The sequence below is a fragment of the Girardinichthys multiradiatus genome, chromosome 6 (assembly GCF_021462225.1).
Source record: "Girardinichthys multiradiatus isolate DD_20200921_A chromosome 6, DD_fGirMul_XY1, whole genome shotgun sequence".
Taxonomy (NCBI): Eukaryota; Metazoa; Chordata; class Actinopteri; order Cyprinodontiformes; family Goodeidae; genus Girardinichthys; species Girardinichthys multiradiatus.
Window position 1 is genome coordinate 46,592,787 of NC_061799.1, and position 14,515 is coordinate 46,607,301.

At 41.2% G+C, this 14,515-nt stretch overlaps 2 gene segments (V, D, J or C); both read left to right on the forward strand.

The window, feature by feature from the left end:
* Positions 1-2,122: 2,122 nt before the first annotated feature.
* On the forward strand, positions 2,123-3,235 carry LOC124869343. The segment is given in 2 exon segments: positions 2,123-2,300; positions 2,586-3,235. Coding segments are annotated over 2 exon segments (420 nt in total).
* A 763-nt stretch (positions 3,236-3,998) lies between these two features.
* On the forward strand, positions 3,999-4,851 carry LOC124869326. The segment is given in 2 exon segments: positions 3,999-4,187; positions 4,431-4,851. Coding segments are annotated over 2 exon segments (462 nt in total).
* Positions 4,852-14,515: the final 9,664 nt, after the last annotated feature.

Here is a 14,515-nt window from a genome sequence, read left to right on the forward strand (position 1 = left end):
CTCTCACGTGGAGTAATGGACTACGAAAATGGTGGAGAAGGATTTCTATTGACTCTGATAAGATGAAAGATATGACCCTCCTGGCGCTAGCATTAGCAGTTAGCGATTTTAGCTAACAAAGGAAATGGCTTATGTCGCAACACTTTCAGTTGGTAGCTCTGTTGCCTTGCAGCAAGAAGGTCCTAGGTTCAACTCCCAGCCGGGGTTCAGACTCCGGCTTCCTCCAACAGTCCAAAGACACGCCTGTTAGGTTAATTGAGCACACACTCATGGTTGTTTGTGTGTTTTCCTGCGATGGACTGGCGACCTGTCCAGGGTGTACCCCGCCTCCCGCCCATAGACCGCTGGAGATAGGCACCAGCTCCCCCATTTTGGAAGAAGCGGTATAGAAAATGACTGACTGACAAATATTAAGGTGTACATGCGCCCCAGTGGCACCGATTACAGAGTGAATGAAACACAGCTGTCTACTGGTTGAATACAGCAAGGCTTTCAGCTTGTTAGCCACTTGCGGAGAATGCATCTGTTTTAAGCATCATTAGCAGGTTAGATTAAAGAGATTAGAGAAAACAGATAAAAGAAGCAAACTCACATTAGTGTATACTGTATACTGTAAGGTATATCACTGTTTGAAAAACTCATTGAAATTAAGTTTGTATCAACTCCCAAACCAAGCCAATCGAACTTGTAACCCTAGGTTTTGTAGCCTGCTAGCACTCAAATGGTTTAGCTTTTAGCATCCCAAATAAAGCAAAACACCATGAAATAAAAATATTTAGGTTGCTTCATTCTGAACTAATTTTGCTGCCCAGACACCACCTCTTACATGAACCTTTCTAATGAACAGAAGTGAAGAAGGTCCAAAGGGCATCGAGTCGGGTAGCGAAGGTGGTGAACAATAAAAACTGCTCTCCGTAGCTGCTGCTCCCCGGATCGGCTCACAGGAAAGGCCTTGCGATGCTGGTGGTTTCTGCTGTCTCCTTACAGGCAGGGAGGAAGGGAGCCGCTTCACTCAACGTGATTAGAGACACCGTCTCATCAGGGGAATCTCTAGCTCAGATTCCCATTCAGCAGAAATTAAAAAAGACATGTTTAGGACAACTTGGCCCAATTAGCCCTGTGATATGAACTCTGGATGCACAAACATCAGATTTGTCCTTGTTCCAAGTCTTCCTTGCATGTGAGTTTCAAAGACATTCAGGTGGTCACGCGCTGCCTCCTGGTTGTGATCCGCTGCGCCGTCTCAGGTAATGAGAAAGAGGCGTGGCTTGGAGAAGTGTTTTGGTAGTGGCTACATTACCTCACAGGGATTCCAGCTGCTCCTCCTTCCTGGGCTGTTTTAAAATGGTGTGTTTAGGGATTCAGAGTTTTTACCAGTCTCTTTGTGTACATTTCAGTCCATGTTTCATCCCCTGGCTGAGGCCACAATAGGAGGCTAATGATGGTTAATGAGGTTATCGTGGAGCCAGACTAAAGCTGCTAATATTTAAAGCACAAAAAAAGTAGAAATCCGTAACAACCTACCATGCTGCTGTAGTTTATCACTAAAATTACCAGATTGATAAAACTGTACAGGGCTGCGGCTGAACACATTTGATCCTGGTTTGCACTGTAAAAATGTTTTGTATGCACCAGAATAGTACAGAATTATCCTTTATTTGTCCCCCCGTAGTAAAATTTATTTGTATCAACAGCAAATTGACAGGCAAATGGAAGCACACATTGGCACACTGTAGATATGCTGAAGGTAGATACTTCCATAAAGGATACTAACAAACAGGGAAGTTACACTTTTAAATTATGTTATTAATAATGTCTCATACTTATTGGTTTTGCCTTTAAAATGTGTTGCTGCAGTATTGAAATGATATCAAGTATTGACTATTTTTCTTAATATTGGTACTGAGATATATTTTAGTATTGTGACAACCCTAGTCTAACGTCATCCAAAACGTTATACATCAAACTGAGAGAAGAACAGCAAGTTGATGGTTTGATCTCCTGTGAAACAAACCTTCAGTCTGTAGAAAATTAAAATCTGACCCACTGACACGCTGGTGGAAACCTTTTCTCCACTCTGTTCAACTCAACCTTCTAGCTCCACTAGAGGGCGACATGATCCAGTAGGCGGTGCTCTACCTGTGCTCTGTGCTCCAGCATTGTGTCAATAATAAGTGGTGCTGTGAAGAGAACAATTGTCAGACTGAATGTTGAACATCAGCTAGTTTCTCCTGCTGATTTAAACCTTGTTGGACAGATGGAACATTGGCTGTGGATTATTCTTGCTGCTCTTTTCTTTGGTAAGATAGAAAGCTCAACATGTTTCCTCTTCAAACACTTGAACACATTACTGAGCTCTACATGAAGAGCTTTTAATGTTCCTTCTACAGAAGATCAGAGCAGATCATTTCTGCTGCCATTTGTTACCTTGTAGAAACACCTGATATGGTTCAAAGTGACAATGATCAGTGAAAATGACATTTATTCTACATGTAATAGAAGTCTTTAAAGCTGCTGATTGTTCTCCTTTAATCAATCATCTTCATTGATTCATCTCTTCCTCTGCATGTTCTGTTCTTCTCCAGAGTGTAAAGGAGACACAGTGAAGCAGCCAGAAGGAGATGTTGTTGCTGCTGAAGGAGAATCACTGACTCTGGGATGTACTTTTAAAGCCAGTGGTGGAGATGATACCTTGTTCTGGTACAAACAAGAAGAAAACAGTTCTCCAAAGTACATGTTGAAAGAATACTATAAATCCAGAGAGAATGCTCCAGAGTTCAGCAAAGACAGATTTCAAGCACAGGTCAACAGCTCAACTTTTAATCTGAAGATCCAGGATCTCCATCTGTCAGACTCTGCTGTGTACTACTGTGCTCTGCAGCCCACAGTGACAGGAAACACCAGAACTCTGAACAAGAACCTGCAGAGTAAAGACAAGACAATGCTCCACAACGTCCACTAGAAGGCATCACAGTCTGTAGGCTGTTCAACAGTTCCGGGGTGTTTAATGACATAAATAAGACATCAGTCATGGGAACTCTTTGTGGAGAAACCATTGTTGCATTTTTGCTATAATGAGCTCTGGGCCTTAAAATAATAAGAACACCCGTTGAACTCCTGATTGGTTAATTTCTGATTATCTACTGCATCTCATATCTCAACATGTTCCTGCTGTGCAACAGATTCAATCAGAACCCTAACATGCAAACTAACAGACACAATTTATCCAGATCCATTGCAACAACATTACTTTACAGCTAAGTATGTTCTGTGATCCAGGTGACCAGGCCTGAGGGAACCAAATGCAAGACAGAGTTTATTAGTTTGGGTTGAACTAAAAAAACTGAGCTGCTGTCAGATATCAGTCATTCTGATGTCATGTTTAAACAGTGGAACAGGAAGTCATGAGAGCTCAGAAAGATGAAATATAAATGAGGATTTCAGGTGTTATTAATATTATCCTGAAGGCTGAAATCTTTATTTGGATCAACATATTTTTATCCTCTACTCTCATATGAGCCACTAAATGTGACTGTTTGGTTTTATCATCGGATTGAACTGAACCACAACTAAACTGATCGGAATTGGCTTGACTTAAAATAATTCAGGCTGCATAGATTTTCACATAATTGGAAGTGAACTGGACCAGTTTGTTCTGTAAAGTACCTTCAGAATACATTTGTTGAGACTTGGTGCCTTTAGAAACAAACTGAGCTGAGTTGAGAACATGTGAGCTGCAATAATGAGACGTGATCCAGAGAGACAGAAAAGTCTGAAAGAGAGCCAGAATCCTGTCCTTTTCTACCAGCAGACACTGAGTTTGGACTGGTTCTACTGGGACGGAGCACACTTCCAGAGGGTTTTCTTCACAGTGGAGATGTTTTGAACTCCTCAGCAGACTGATGGACAACCTTCTAGAAAGCTTGAAGAAGGCTTTCTGTCAGACTGGGTGGAGCTGACAGAAAGGCTGCAATAACTCAGAGAAGATCTCAGTTCAGCAACTCAGACTCTCAACAAGTCTCCTCCTACTGACTGCAGAGCTGCTGCAGAGAACTGCTGGACTCCAGCTGTGTGAGAACATCAGGACAAACATCCTCATCTAATTCAGCCTCAACATCACTTCCAACATTTCACCTGTGGAAACATGGAAACACTGGCTGTGATTTGCTTCTTCTCAGCTCTTGTAGGTACGTATGTTTCTGAGCAGAAACGCTTCAGATCCAGGTTCAGATCCAGGCTGGATTTTCTTTGAGCTTCAGATTGTAAAGTACAAATGACCCAGTTCTACATCACATAGAACCTGATGCTCCATCAGGAAGAAGTGATCAGTAAATTGTTCCCAGCATCATCTGTGTTCACAGTAACTGTCATTGTAGCTGCGTCTGACTTTGGACCAGAGCTGTGAATATAACATGATGTTTGATCAGCAGGTCAGAGCTTGGAAGCTGATATTACTGCCATCAGATCTGAAGTGTTTTCATCAGAGGGACCCAGAGTTACTCTGTCCTGTAACTATTCAGTCAAAGCTAACAACCTCCAGTGGTATCGACAAGATCCTGGATCAGCGCCTCAGTTCCTTCTGCTGATCACTGATACTAAAGATCCATCTGTGGTGAAAGCAGAACCTCCAAACCCTCGACTGACTGCAGAACTGAACAAGCAGAGGAACCAAGTGGACCTGCTGATCTCCTCTGCTGCAGTGACAGACTCTGCTGTGTACTACTGTGCTCTGCAGCCCACAGTGACAGGAAACACCAGAACTCTGTACAAGAACCTGCAATACTCCACAACATCCACTAGAGGGCCTCACACACTGTTCCACCTCTCTGGTTTGTTAGGATTCAGCTGAGAATAAAGAAGACATCAGTGTTGCTGCATCATTGAACTCTTGATGATGAGAAGGTTTAGATGATGAAGGAGGGATGATGGTTGCTCCATGCTGGAGGTGCAGCCTGTGCAGGACAGCAGCATCAGGGACAGAGTGTTGATCCACCATCAAGATGTTTCTAACCAGTTCTGTTCAACTTTCAGGCCACTGATCTTCTACACCTCATGATGCATTCAAGGACACATTGTAAATAAAGATATAGATTTTAGAATGAATTTAAATGTATTTTTTTACATTTTGTAATTATCAACTCCCATCAAGATCCTAAACACCATGTTCAGCACCATGGACAGCAGCAGCACAGAGTCCAGGTTGAAATTAGACTTGAAGGCTGCTGATGTTCAGTGTGTGCAGAAAGTCTGGAGATGCTGAGTAACATTTAGTCTTTGAACCGTTTTACCAAGGTTTGAAATCCCATTTAGTAAGAAATAATGTCGTGTTCAATGTAAGAAGGAACCCAGCAGATCACATCAAATGTTCAGAGTGATTTAGTTCCTCTTCTTGAAGTTCCTGGCTCCTGCCAGGAACCATTTAGAAGAGACTCAAACATAAAAACACTGAGACAAGAACAAACTTAGAGGAAAACCATGTTGATGACAGTGATGATAGCCTCCACTGTGTACAGAGACAATCCTGAGTTTAGATTGTGTTACCACAGAGGTTTAGATTAAGACTGGGTTGATAATTTATGATAGGATTTTATTACTGTTGAAACAGTGACTCCAGTGTGGTCAGATTAGATCATTCAATAAAACCAATAAACAGCAAAGCTATACCCAGCCAGCATGTTGTGGCGGGCCCCATGTGGGTTACAGATGGGCTACATGGGTAAGGGGTGGGCATGGGCTTCAACTGGACAAACAGTGTGGGCCCCACATAAAATTTTTAATACAGGGCCCATGTGGGAAGCCCATGAGGGCTGTCCATGTGGGACCCATATGGAGCCCATTTAGGTTGTATGGGCACAGGTTACAAGTGGGCAGAATTACATAGGACCGGTATATGTTTGGTTATATGAGCCCCACATGGGGAACCCACATGGGCAGCCCATACAGGACCTACATGGAGCTTATGGGGGTTCAATAGGCATGGGCCAGAACTGGGTATCATTATATGGGGCCCATATAGATTTAGTTATATGAGCCCCACATGGGGAACCCACATGGGCAGCCCATACAGGACTTACATGGAGCCTATGGGGGTTCAATAGGCATGGGCCAGAACTGGGTATCATTATATGGGGCCCATATAGATTTAGTTATATGGTCCCACATGGGGAGCCCACATGGGCAGCCCATACAGGACCTACATGGAATGGAGCCTATGGCAAAAAGTAGAGAAAAAACAGGCAAATTTGACATTACAAAACTCATAAAAAAAGAGCTGGGCAAAATGATTGGCACCCTCAACTTTTAATATTTGGTTGCTTTGGAAATAATTGAAATCAGTTGCTTTCTATAACCATCTTCTTGCACCTCTCCTCTGGAATTTTGGACTACTCCTTAACTGCTCCAGCTATATCATATATGAGGGATGCTTTCTCCCAGCAGCAATTGTAAGATCTCTCCACAGATGTTCAGTGGGATTTAGATCCGGACTCATTGCTGGACACTTCAGAACTCGCCAGCACTTTCTTTTCATCCATGGGTGCTTTGGAGATATGTTTGGGGTCATTGTCCTGCTGGAAGATCGATGACCTAGAACACAAAATCCAGCTTTCTGACACTGGGTCCTAATGCGGTCCAAAATCTTTGGGTAATCTTCAGATTTCATTTTGCCTTGCACACAGTCAAGGCACCCAGTGCCAGAGGCAGCAAAACAACCCCAAAATATCTTTGAACCTCCACCATATTTGACTGTAATGTGTTCTTTTCTTTGTAGGCCTCATCTGTTTTCAGTAAACAGTAGAATGATGTGCTTTACCAAAAAACTATCTTAGTCTCATCTGTCCACAAGACATTTTGTGAGGTTGAATTTCTTTAGAAGTTGTTGTAGGCAGCATATCCACCATTCAGACTATCCTGCGTTACAACCATTCAGTTTTTCTCTTCCGTCCACGTCCAGGGAGGTCAGCTGTGGTGCCTTGGGTTGTAAATTTCTTAATTATGTTGCATAATGTGGACAAAGGAACACTGAGATCTCTGGAAATAGACTAACCTTGATGCTGTTGATGTTTTACCACAATTTGGGTTCTCAAGTTCTCAGTTCTCTTCTTCTCTTTCTGTTTTCCATGCTTAATTCAAACTCAATGAAATTTCAAAAATACTTTATTAATCCCAAAGGGAAATTAAATGTTGTTGTAGCTCATATTATGTAGGTTTCTTCAAAGAGCCGTTGTAGATGCTGATTGCTGTTGAGCCTATGTGCGGACATGTGCTGGTTGACATTTGCCAGACAACAGGAACAGGCCTTTCAAATTTTCGGGATCTGCAACGATGTGGCAACCAGTGGTAAGAGCTCACTGGACTTATCTATACTAATGAAAAAAACAACAACTCTGCCATACATTATAGCTAATTTGCTCACAAAGCAACATCATTCTGAAAAATAACATCCAGTCAACAGCCAGTCAGGCTTAAATGAACTTGTTGATTCTAGCATTTGTTTAACTCCCACTTTTGGACTTTAACCATTAGACACAGCTTGTTGAATGTTCTATCTTGTGCTGTCTGAGAGTCTGATTGAGAAAGTAGTGTCAGGGTATAGTCACTACTTCAATGGGATAGGCAAAGGCAAAAAAAAAAAAAAGAAATGGTTACCATAACCTCTTTAAAACCTAAGATGAAGGCAGTTGCTGAGAATACAATGGTCGATTTATCCAAACGCAGGTGATAAACTGCCAAAATAATAATAATTATGATAACCTTGATTTTGTTAATTGTACATTACAGCAAAAATTGTCCTCTGCATTTAACCCATCCCTTAGGGAGCAGTGGGCTGCCATTGTGCGGCGCCCAGGGAGTATTTAGGGGCTAAGGGTCTTGCTCAGGGACCTAGAGTGGCAGGCTGTGTTTCGAACTGGGGAACTTGCGACCTCTCCAGGATGCAAACGCCCTTCTCTCTAACCACTAGGCCACCACTCCCACAGGATCCATATGTGCAGCCCGTGCATAACCCATATGGGACCCACCTGGACATGGGGGGCAGTTCCTTTGAACTCCATTGATCCACTGAAATTGTTGGAAAAATAACAAAAAATATTCTGAAGCCATGTGCAAATTCCACAAAGAACATGAAGACCAAATTATTGAAATATCAAAATAGAAATATTGATCTGAAAATCTTTAATGTTCTTCAATTCTTTAATCTACGCTATATGATTTTCTTTAAAAAAATAAAATAATGCAGGGGCATTTTATACATTGTAGATATTCTAATTTTGATTTTGTACCATAATCATAAATTCAATTGATGGTATTTTTCATCTGCTTGCACAGACATATAAATGTAATTAAGTTTTTCAATTGAGGTATTTAATTTCTAATTATGATTAGGCCTATTTAATGGAAGAAAACACATTTCTAAAATACCTAAAACATAATTTGCCTAAAATATCTTCCTTTTAAAGAATTGACATTCCAATATAAGATATCAGTATTGGTAAAAAAACAAAATAAACCAACAAAAAAACAATAATAGCAATAAACTCGTATCTAACCCATATCCAAAATTGTACAAAAGCACTATAAAGTATTCATCCGCTTCAAAAAATAGTTCCCAATCAAAATCTTTTTTGATAAAATCAGCGTCATAATTCTGTATCTTCAGGATATGAGAGAGAGGTAGAGAGAGAAAGCAGAAAAGAGGGAAAATGTCACACATTAAACCTGCTTAAAATGGTTTGTACCTGGGTAAATTGTGCTGGATGCTCACACGGACAACCCTGGCGGATGGATATTTTTAACAGAAGCAGCTTCAGCTCGAATTTTTCACTTTCTATCTTCCACGGTGAACTGAGATGTCCTCGCTAAGATAATAAGACTAACTATTAAAACTATGTTTCCCCGTGTTAGAGTCCATAATGTCGTTGTTAATTTGACGTGTAAAATTGACTTATAATGTTTAGGAGGATTATGCGGTTTAAAGTTTAAAGTTAGCTAGCTGACTGAGCATACTTGACCTTGCCGGATAGCGGTAGTTAGCCCGGTAGAAAGCTCACGTTTGAAACCACCTAAAATAGAGCAGGCATGAAAGTCGAGGTGAGGCTGGAGTCTGATTTAAAAAAAAAAAAAAATCATTTATAGCTTTGCCTTTTAGCTTTGTGCTATTTCCAATGCCTTCTGGATCAGCACTCTTCCTGATATCCTGCCGCCACTTTTTTAAAACTTCCTACATTGTGGCTAATATACAACATCTTGTGTTAAAATATGTGAATTTCTCTCCAATCTTCGGAATATTTGCGTGGTTCGTTGTTTAAACACTGTCGTGTTATCCACCTCCTAAAGAGTAACAATACCGTCTTTTTTTTTTTAGTTCTGAGGCTTTTGCTCCTGGTCTTCAAAGCAAAATCAAGTGAAGATATGCGGCCACTGGAAGCGTAGAGAATCTGAGAAATGCCCGCTTCTTATCATTGTCTGTGTGAAATGTGTAGCTATAAAACTGATTTGTTTTAGTAAGGAAGAAGAAAGTTTGACTGCCATTTTGGCGCCCAAAGCAGCCCGCCATGTTGTCTACGCTTTTGTCAGATCAGGTCCAGGTAGAGGATAGGTGTCTTGTATTAAATTGCCATTAAAGGACAGCCTCGTTATATAGATTGCTAGACTCCAAGTGTTCGCTCACCAAGTGTGCAGAATTCAGAAAGCGCTGCTATGGATATGGAACATAGGCGTCCAGTAGACATGTACCTTCAGGCACTAAATAGTGTCTGCAGAACCAGAGGCTTCACGTTTAGCGCCTCTGGGCTGTACTTTCGGGTCTGGTCTCACCAGTTGATCTGTAGGCTCACGCTATGGGCTTCTACAGTAACTTCCCTGGTGAAAAATATTCAAAGTGGGGCTGAGCCCCCCTAAGCCAGTTTCAGCAACTATCCCAATATTTTACACAAATGGCAGGATTCTGGAGGACCTTGAAAAAGTAATTATTTCATATCAGTATTAACCCTCTGTATCGCACTGAGTTTCTGGTTGATTTTTGCCTAAAGATTCACGATTCTTTATTGTCATTGTATGACCATAATGAAATTGTGTTGAGACCCGGCTCTAAAGATACACATTTATTGCACAGACATAATTAAAAACACTTGCAGAACAGGGAGTGGCTGCTGCTCAGAGTTTTATGCTTGTGCCGTTCTGTTTAGGACTCAGACTCACTCCAAACATGTCAGCACTTGTATACTATGATCACGAATAATGTCTAACTATTAAAATCTTTGTTTCAGATCCAAACATGGATTACTGTTGTAGCCCGCGAACCAAACGGAGACGAATTAAAGCAAGAGTTGCAGAGCACTTGCTCATTTTGGAAAATGATGGTCTCAAAAATAGTGTGACTTCAAATCCAGCCCATGTCCCTGAAACAGAAAGCCAGGTTCATGTGGAAGAGTTGAATTTGCAGGCAACCCAATATGAAGATGACCAAGAATTTGATTGTGACATCCATTCCAGTCACAGCAATGAAGAAGTTGATTCTGACAGTTGTATCGAAGACACTGTGCCTTGCACTGATGTCAAAAAGAAGTTGGCTGATTGGGCAGCAAGTTGCAACATTTCACACAGTGCCCTTTCAGAACTATTACAAATTTTGGTGCAGTGCGGCTTGGATTTACCAAAAGATCCAAGGACTCTATTATCAACTTTAAAAACATGTGACGTCAAAGACATTGGAGATGGGTGTTATCATCATTTTGGGGTATCAAATGCTCTGATTTTTCTGCTATCACAACAACATCGACCTTCAGCTGAGACTCTGACTCTTCGTGTTAACATTGATGGATTGCCCCTGTTCCGAAGCTCTAAAATGCAGTTATGACCTATTTTGGCCAAAGTCAAAGAAATTCCCGGATATAATGTTATTATTATTGGTCTGTATGCAGGTTCTACAAAGCCCAATTCTGTAGAGGAATATCTTAAGGACTTCATCCAGGACCTGAAGCATATAACCCAGGAGGGTTTACAGTACAATGGAATGCATTACAATATTGCACTTCCAGATGCCTTCATATGTGATGCCCCAGCCCGTGCCTTCTTAAAATGTATCAAGGGTCATTCGGGTTACGGTTCCTGTGAACGCTGTACAGAGCATGGGGTTCACATGGACAACAGGGTTGTATTTCCTAATCTGGCCGCACCACTTAGAACAGATTTAGAGTTATGGCAGATGAAGAGCACCATCGTGGTGTTTCCCCCCTACAAGAGCTAGGCATAGGAATGGTGTCAAGCTTTGTTCTTGACTACATGCATTTAGTTTGCTTAGGAAACGTTCGAAAACTTGTGAGTCTGTGGATCAAAGGACCTTTACGTTGTCGGATTTCTGCAATCACCATCACAGTTATCTCCGGCCATTTGAAGCTAATTAGAGGACATCTCCCAAGGAATTTTGCTCGAAAGCCACGGTCACTTATGGAATAAGGCCACTGAATTCAGACAATTTTTGTTATACACTGGTCCTGTGGTTCTTAAAGGACGTTTACCTTCAAGACTGTATAAGAACTTCATGTTGCTGTCTGTAGCAATAAGAATTCTACTCAGCCCAGCTTTGTGCATTGAATACTGTGATTATGCAGACAAACTGTTGAAATGTTATGTGACCAACTTTGAAAAGATTTATGGGACAGAGCACCTTGTGTACAACACACACTGTCTTATACATCTGGCTGATGATGCAAGAAGGTTTGGTCCCCTGGACAATATTTCATGTTTCCCTTTCGAAAATTATCTGGGCACATTAAAACAGCTGGTAAGAAGACCACAGTACCCTGTCCAACAAGTTGTACGGCGCTTAGGTGAAAAAACTAGCTGTCCTCCTCAGATCAAGAAAATGAGAAACAAGCCTCAGCCACCACATGTCTGTGGTCCAACTCTCTCAAACTATCCTCCTTGTGTACATTACAAAAAGTATATATATGAGGGAAACATAATTTCTTGCTTTCAAGGCGACAACTGTTTTGATGTTGGGGGAAAAGTTGCTGTTGTGAGAAACATTGTGGAGTTTGCATCAGGAGAAATGTATGCTGTGTGTCAGTTTTATGAGAGACAAGGATGCTTTTACAATGATCCTATAGATTTTTCTTGCCTGGGGGTCAGAAAAGTGACAAAACTATCTGAAAGACTTCATAGTGTACCTGTGACTGACTTGACAAAAAAAGTTGTGCTGCTTCCTGGACATGATAAAAATGTGGTGTTGCCTCTGTTACATGGCTGCTGATTTACCTCATATGAACTTTGCTGCATGCCTCTCTTCAACATTGTGGAGTTCAGAGAGGAAGTGACAAATGAAGGAAGGGCTCTAATGGATATCATCCCATCGTGTTGGTTTACTGATGAGGACAAGACTGAGTGTTTTTGGCCAGTAGGCCTCAAACTTAATATCACCAAGGCAGTTAAACAGTGCCTAAGACCAGATGAGTCATGGAGGACTTGTACTTGGAGATGCAAGTAAGATAGCTTGTTTTGTTGTTTTTTTTGGAGAGGGGGGGGTGTGTAAGTGTAACAACTTATCTTGAACCATGTGTTTTGTTTTTGTTGCTTGACAGACATATGAAGATGCTCGACGCAAGCTTGCACGAGCAGAGGCTACATCTGATCTTCAAACAGACAACGATATTCCACAGAAGAGACAAAGAAGGTAAATGTACCTATCACAGAAAGCACTGGAACTAAATTTCTGTGCTTAAGAAACTATATTTTCAGAGGCTTATAAAATTTTATTGTCACGTTACAACCACAAACATAAATTTATTTTATTGGAATTTAATGTGAAAGACCAATACAAAGTGGTATACAATTGTGAAGTGGAAAGACAATTATACATGGTTCATGGATTTTTTTTTTTACAAAAAACTGAAAATGGCGGTGTGCAAAAGTATTCAGGCCCCCTGAGTCAATACTTTGTGGAGCCACCTTTTGCTGCCATTACAGTTGCAAGTCTTTAAGGTTATATCTCTCCCTGCTTTCCAAATCTAGTGACTGAAATTTTTGCCCATTCTTCTTTGCAAAACAGCTCAAGCTCAGTCAGATTAGATGGAGAGTGTTGGTGAACAGCAGTTTTCAGATCTTGCCAAATATCCTCTATTGGGTTTAGGTCTGGACTTTGACTGGGCCATTCTATCACATGAATATGTTTTGTTTTAAACCGTTTCATTGTAGTCCTGGCTTTATGTTTAGGCTCGTTGTCCTGCTGGAAAGTGAACCTCCGCCCCAGTCTCAAGTCTTCTGCAGACTCCAACAGGGTTTCTTCCAAGATTGCCCTGTATGTGGCTCCAACCATCTTCCCATCAACTCTGACCACCTTCCCTGTCCCTCCTGAAGAGAAGCAGCCCCAGAGCATGATGCTGCCACCACCATATTTGACAGTGGGGATGGTGTGTTCAGCGTGATCTGCAGTGTTAGTTCTCCTCCACACATAGTGTTTTACATTTTGGCCAAAAAGCTAAATTTTGCTCTCGTCTGACCAAAGCACCTTCTTCCACATGTTTGCTGTGTCCCCCACATGGCTTCTGGCAAACGGGACTTCTTATGGTTTTCTTTTAACAATGTCTTTCTTCTTTCCACCACATTTGTGCAGTGCACGTCTAATAGTTGTCCTGTGGACAGATTCCCCCACCTTAGCAGTAGATCTCTGCAGTTTGTCCAAAGTCACCATGGGCCTCTTGACTGCATCTCTGGTCCGTGCTCTCCTTCTTGTCTTGGTAGGTTTCCAGTTATTCCATACTCTTTCCATTTCCAGATGATGGATTGAACAGTGCTCCGTGAGATGTTCAAAGTTTGGGAAATCTTTTCATAGCCTAAACCTGCTTTAAACTTCTCCATAACTTTATCCCTGACCTGTCTGGTGTGTTCCTTGGACTTCATGATGCTGTTTGCTCCCCAATATATGATGTCCAGACCATGAATGAGAAGCTGTCAGACTCAGAGTTCATGTCAGGGGTTGTAAGTTCAAATCTTATTAGCTTTTTTTCTGCATTTGCACTTGCTTTTAGGATCTCTGTCAGTCACTTATTTAACAGCTGCTGGCTGCATGGATCATCAGTCAGAAGCGTCACATATGTAGCATAACAGACCCATATATATTGCAGCGGTAAACGTTGCCAAAATAAATTGCTTAATGTTGCCATTGATAATGATGTTTCTGGCAACTAATTTCCCTGCCAGCTAGACCAAGTTTTTAATTAAGACTCGTCAACTAGTCTTGAAAGGGTGGGGGTGAAGAGACACTCAGGGAACAAGTCCAAATTTAACAGTTTATCTTTTTATCCCAAGTGTACAAAACTGGTGAACAAATAAAATGAAATTTTCCCAGTTTGCCACTGAAATACAGAGTATTTACATATTTATCATTGTACAAAACACCAGTTATCAGTTCACTGTTAGTGTAACAAACAGCAGTGGTGTGCAATTAAATCTGCTTCAACTGAAGATACATTTTATGTTAATGGAAATAAACATGTCACCATGAACAGATGAAAGATGT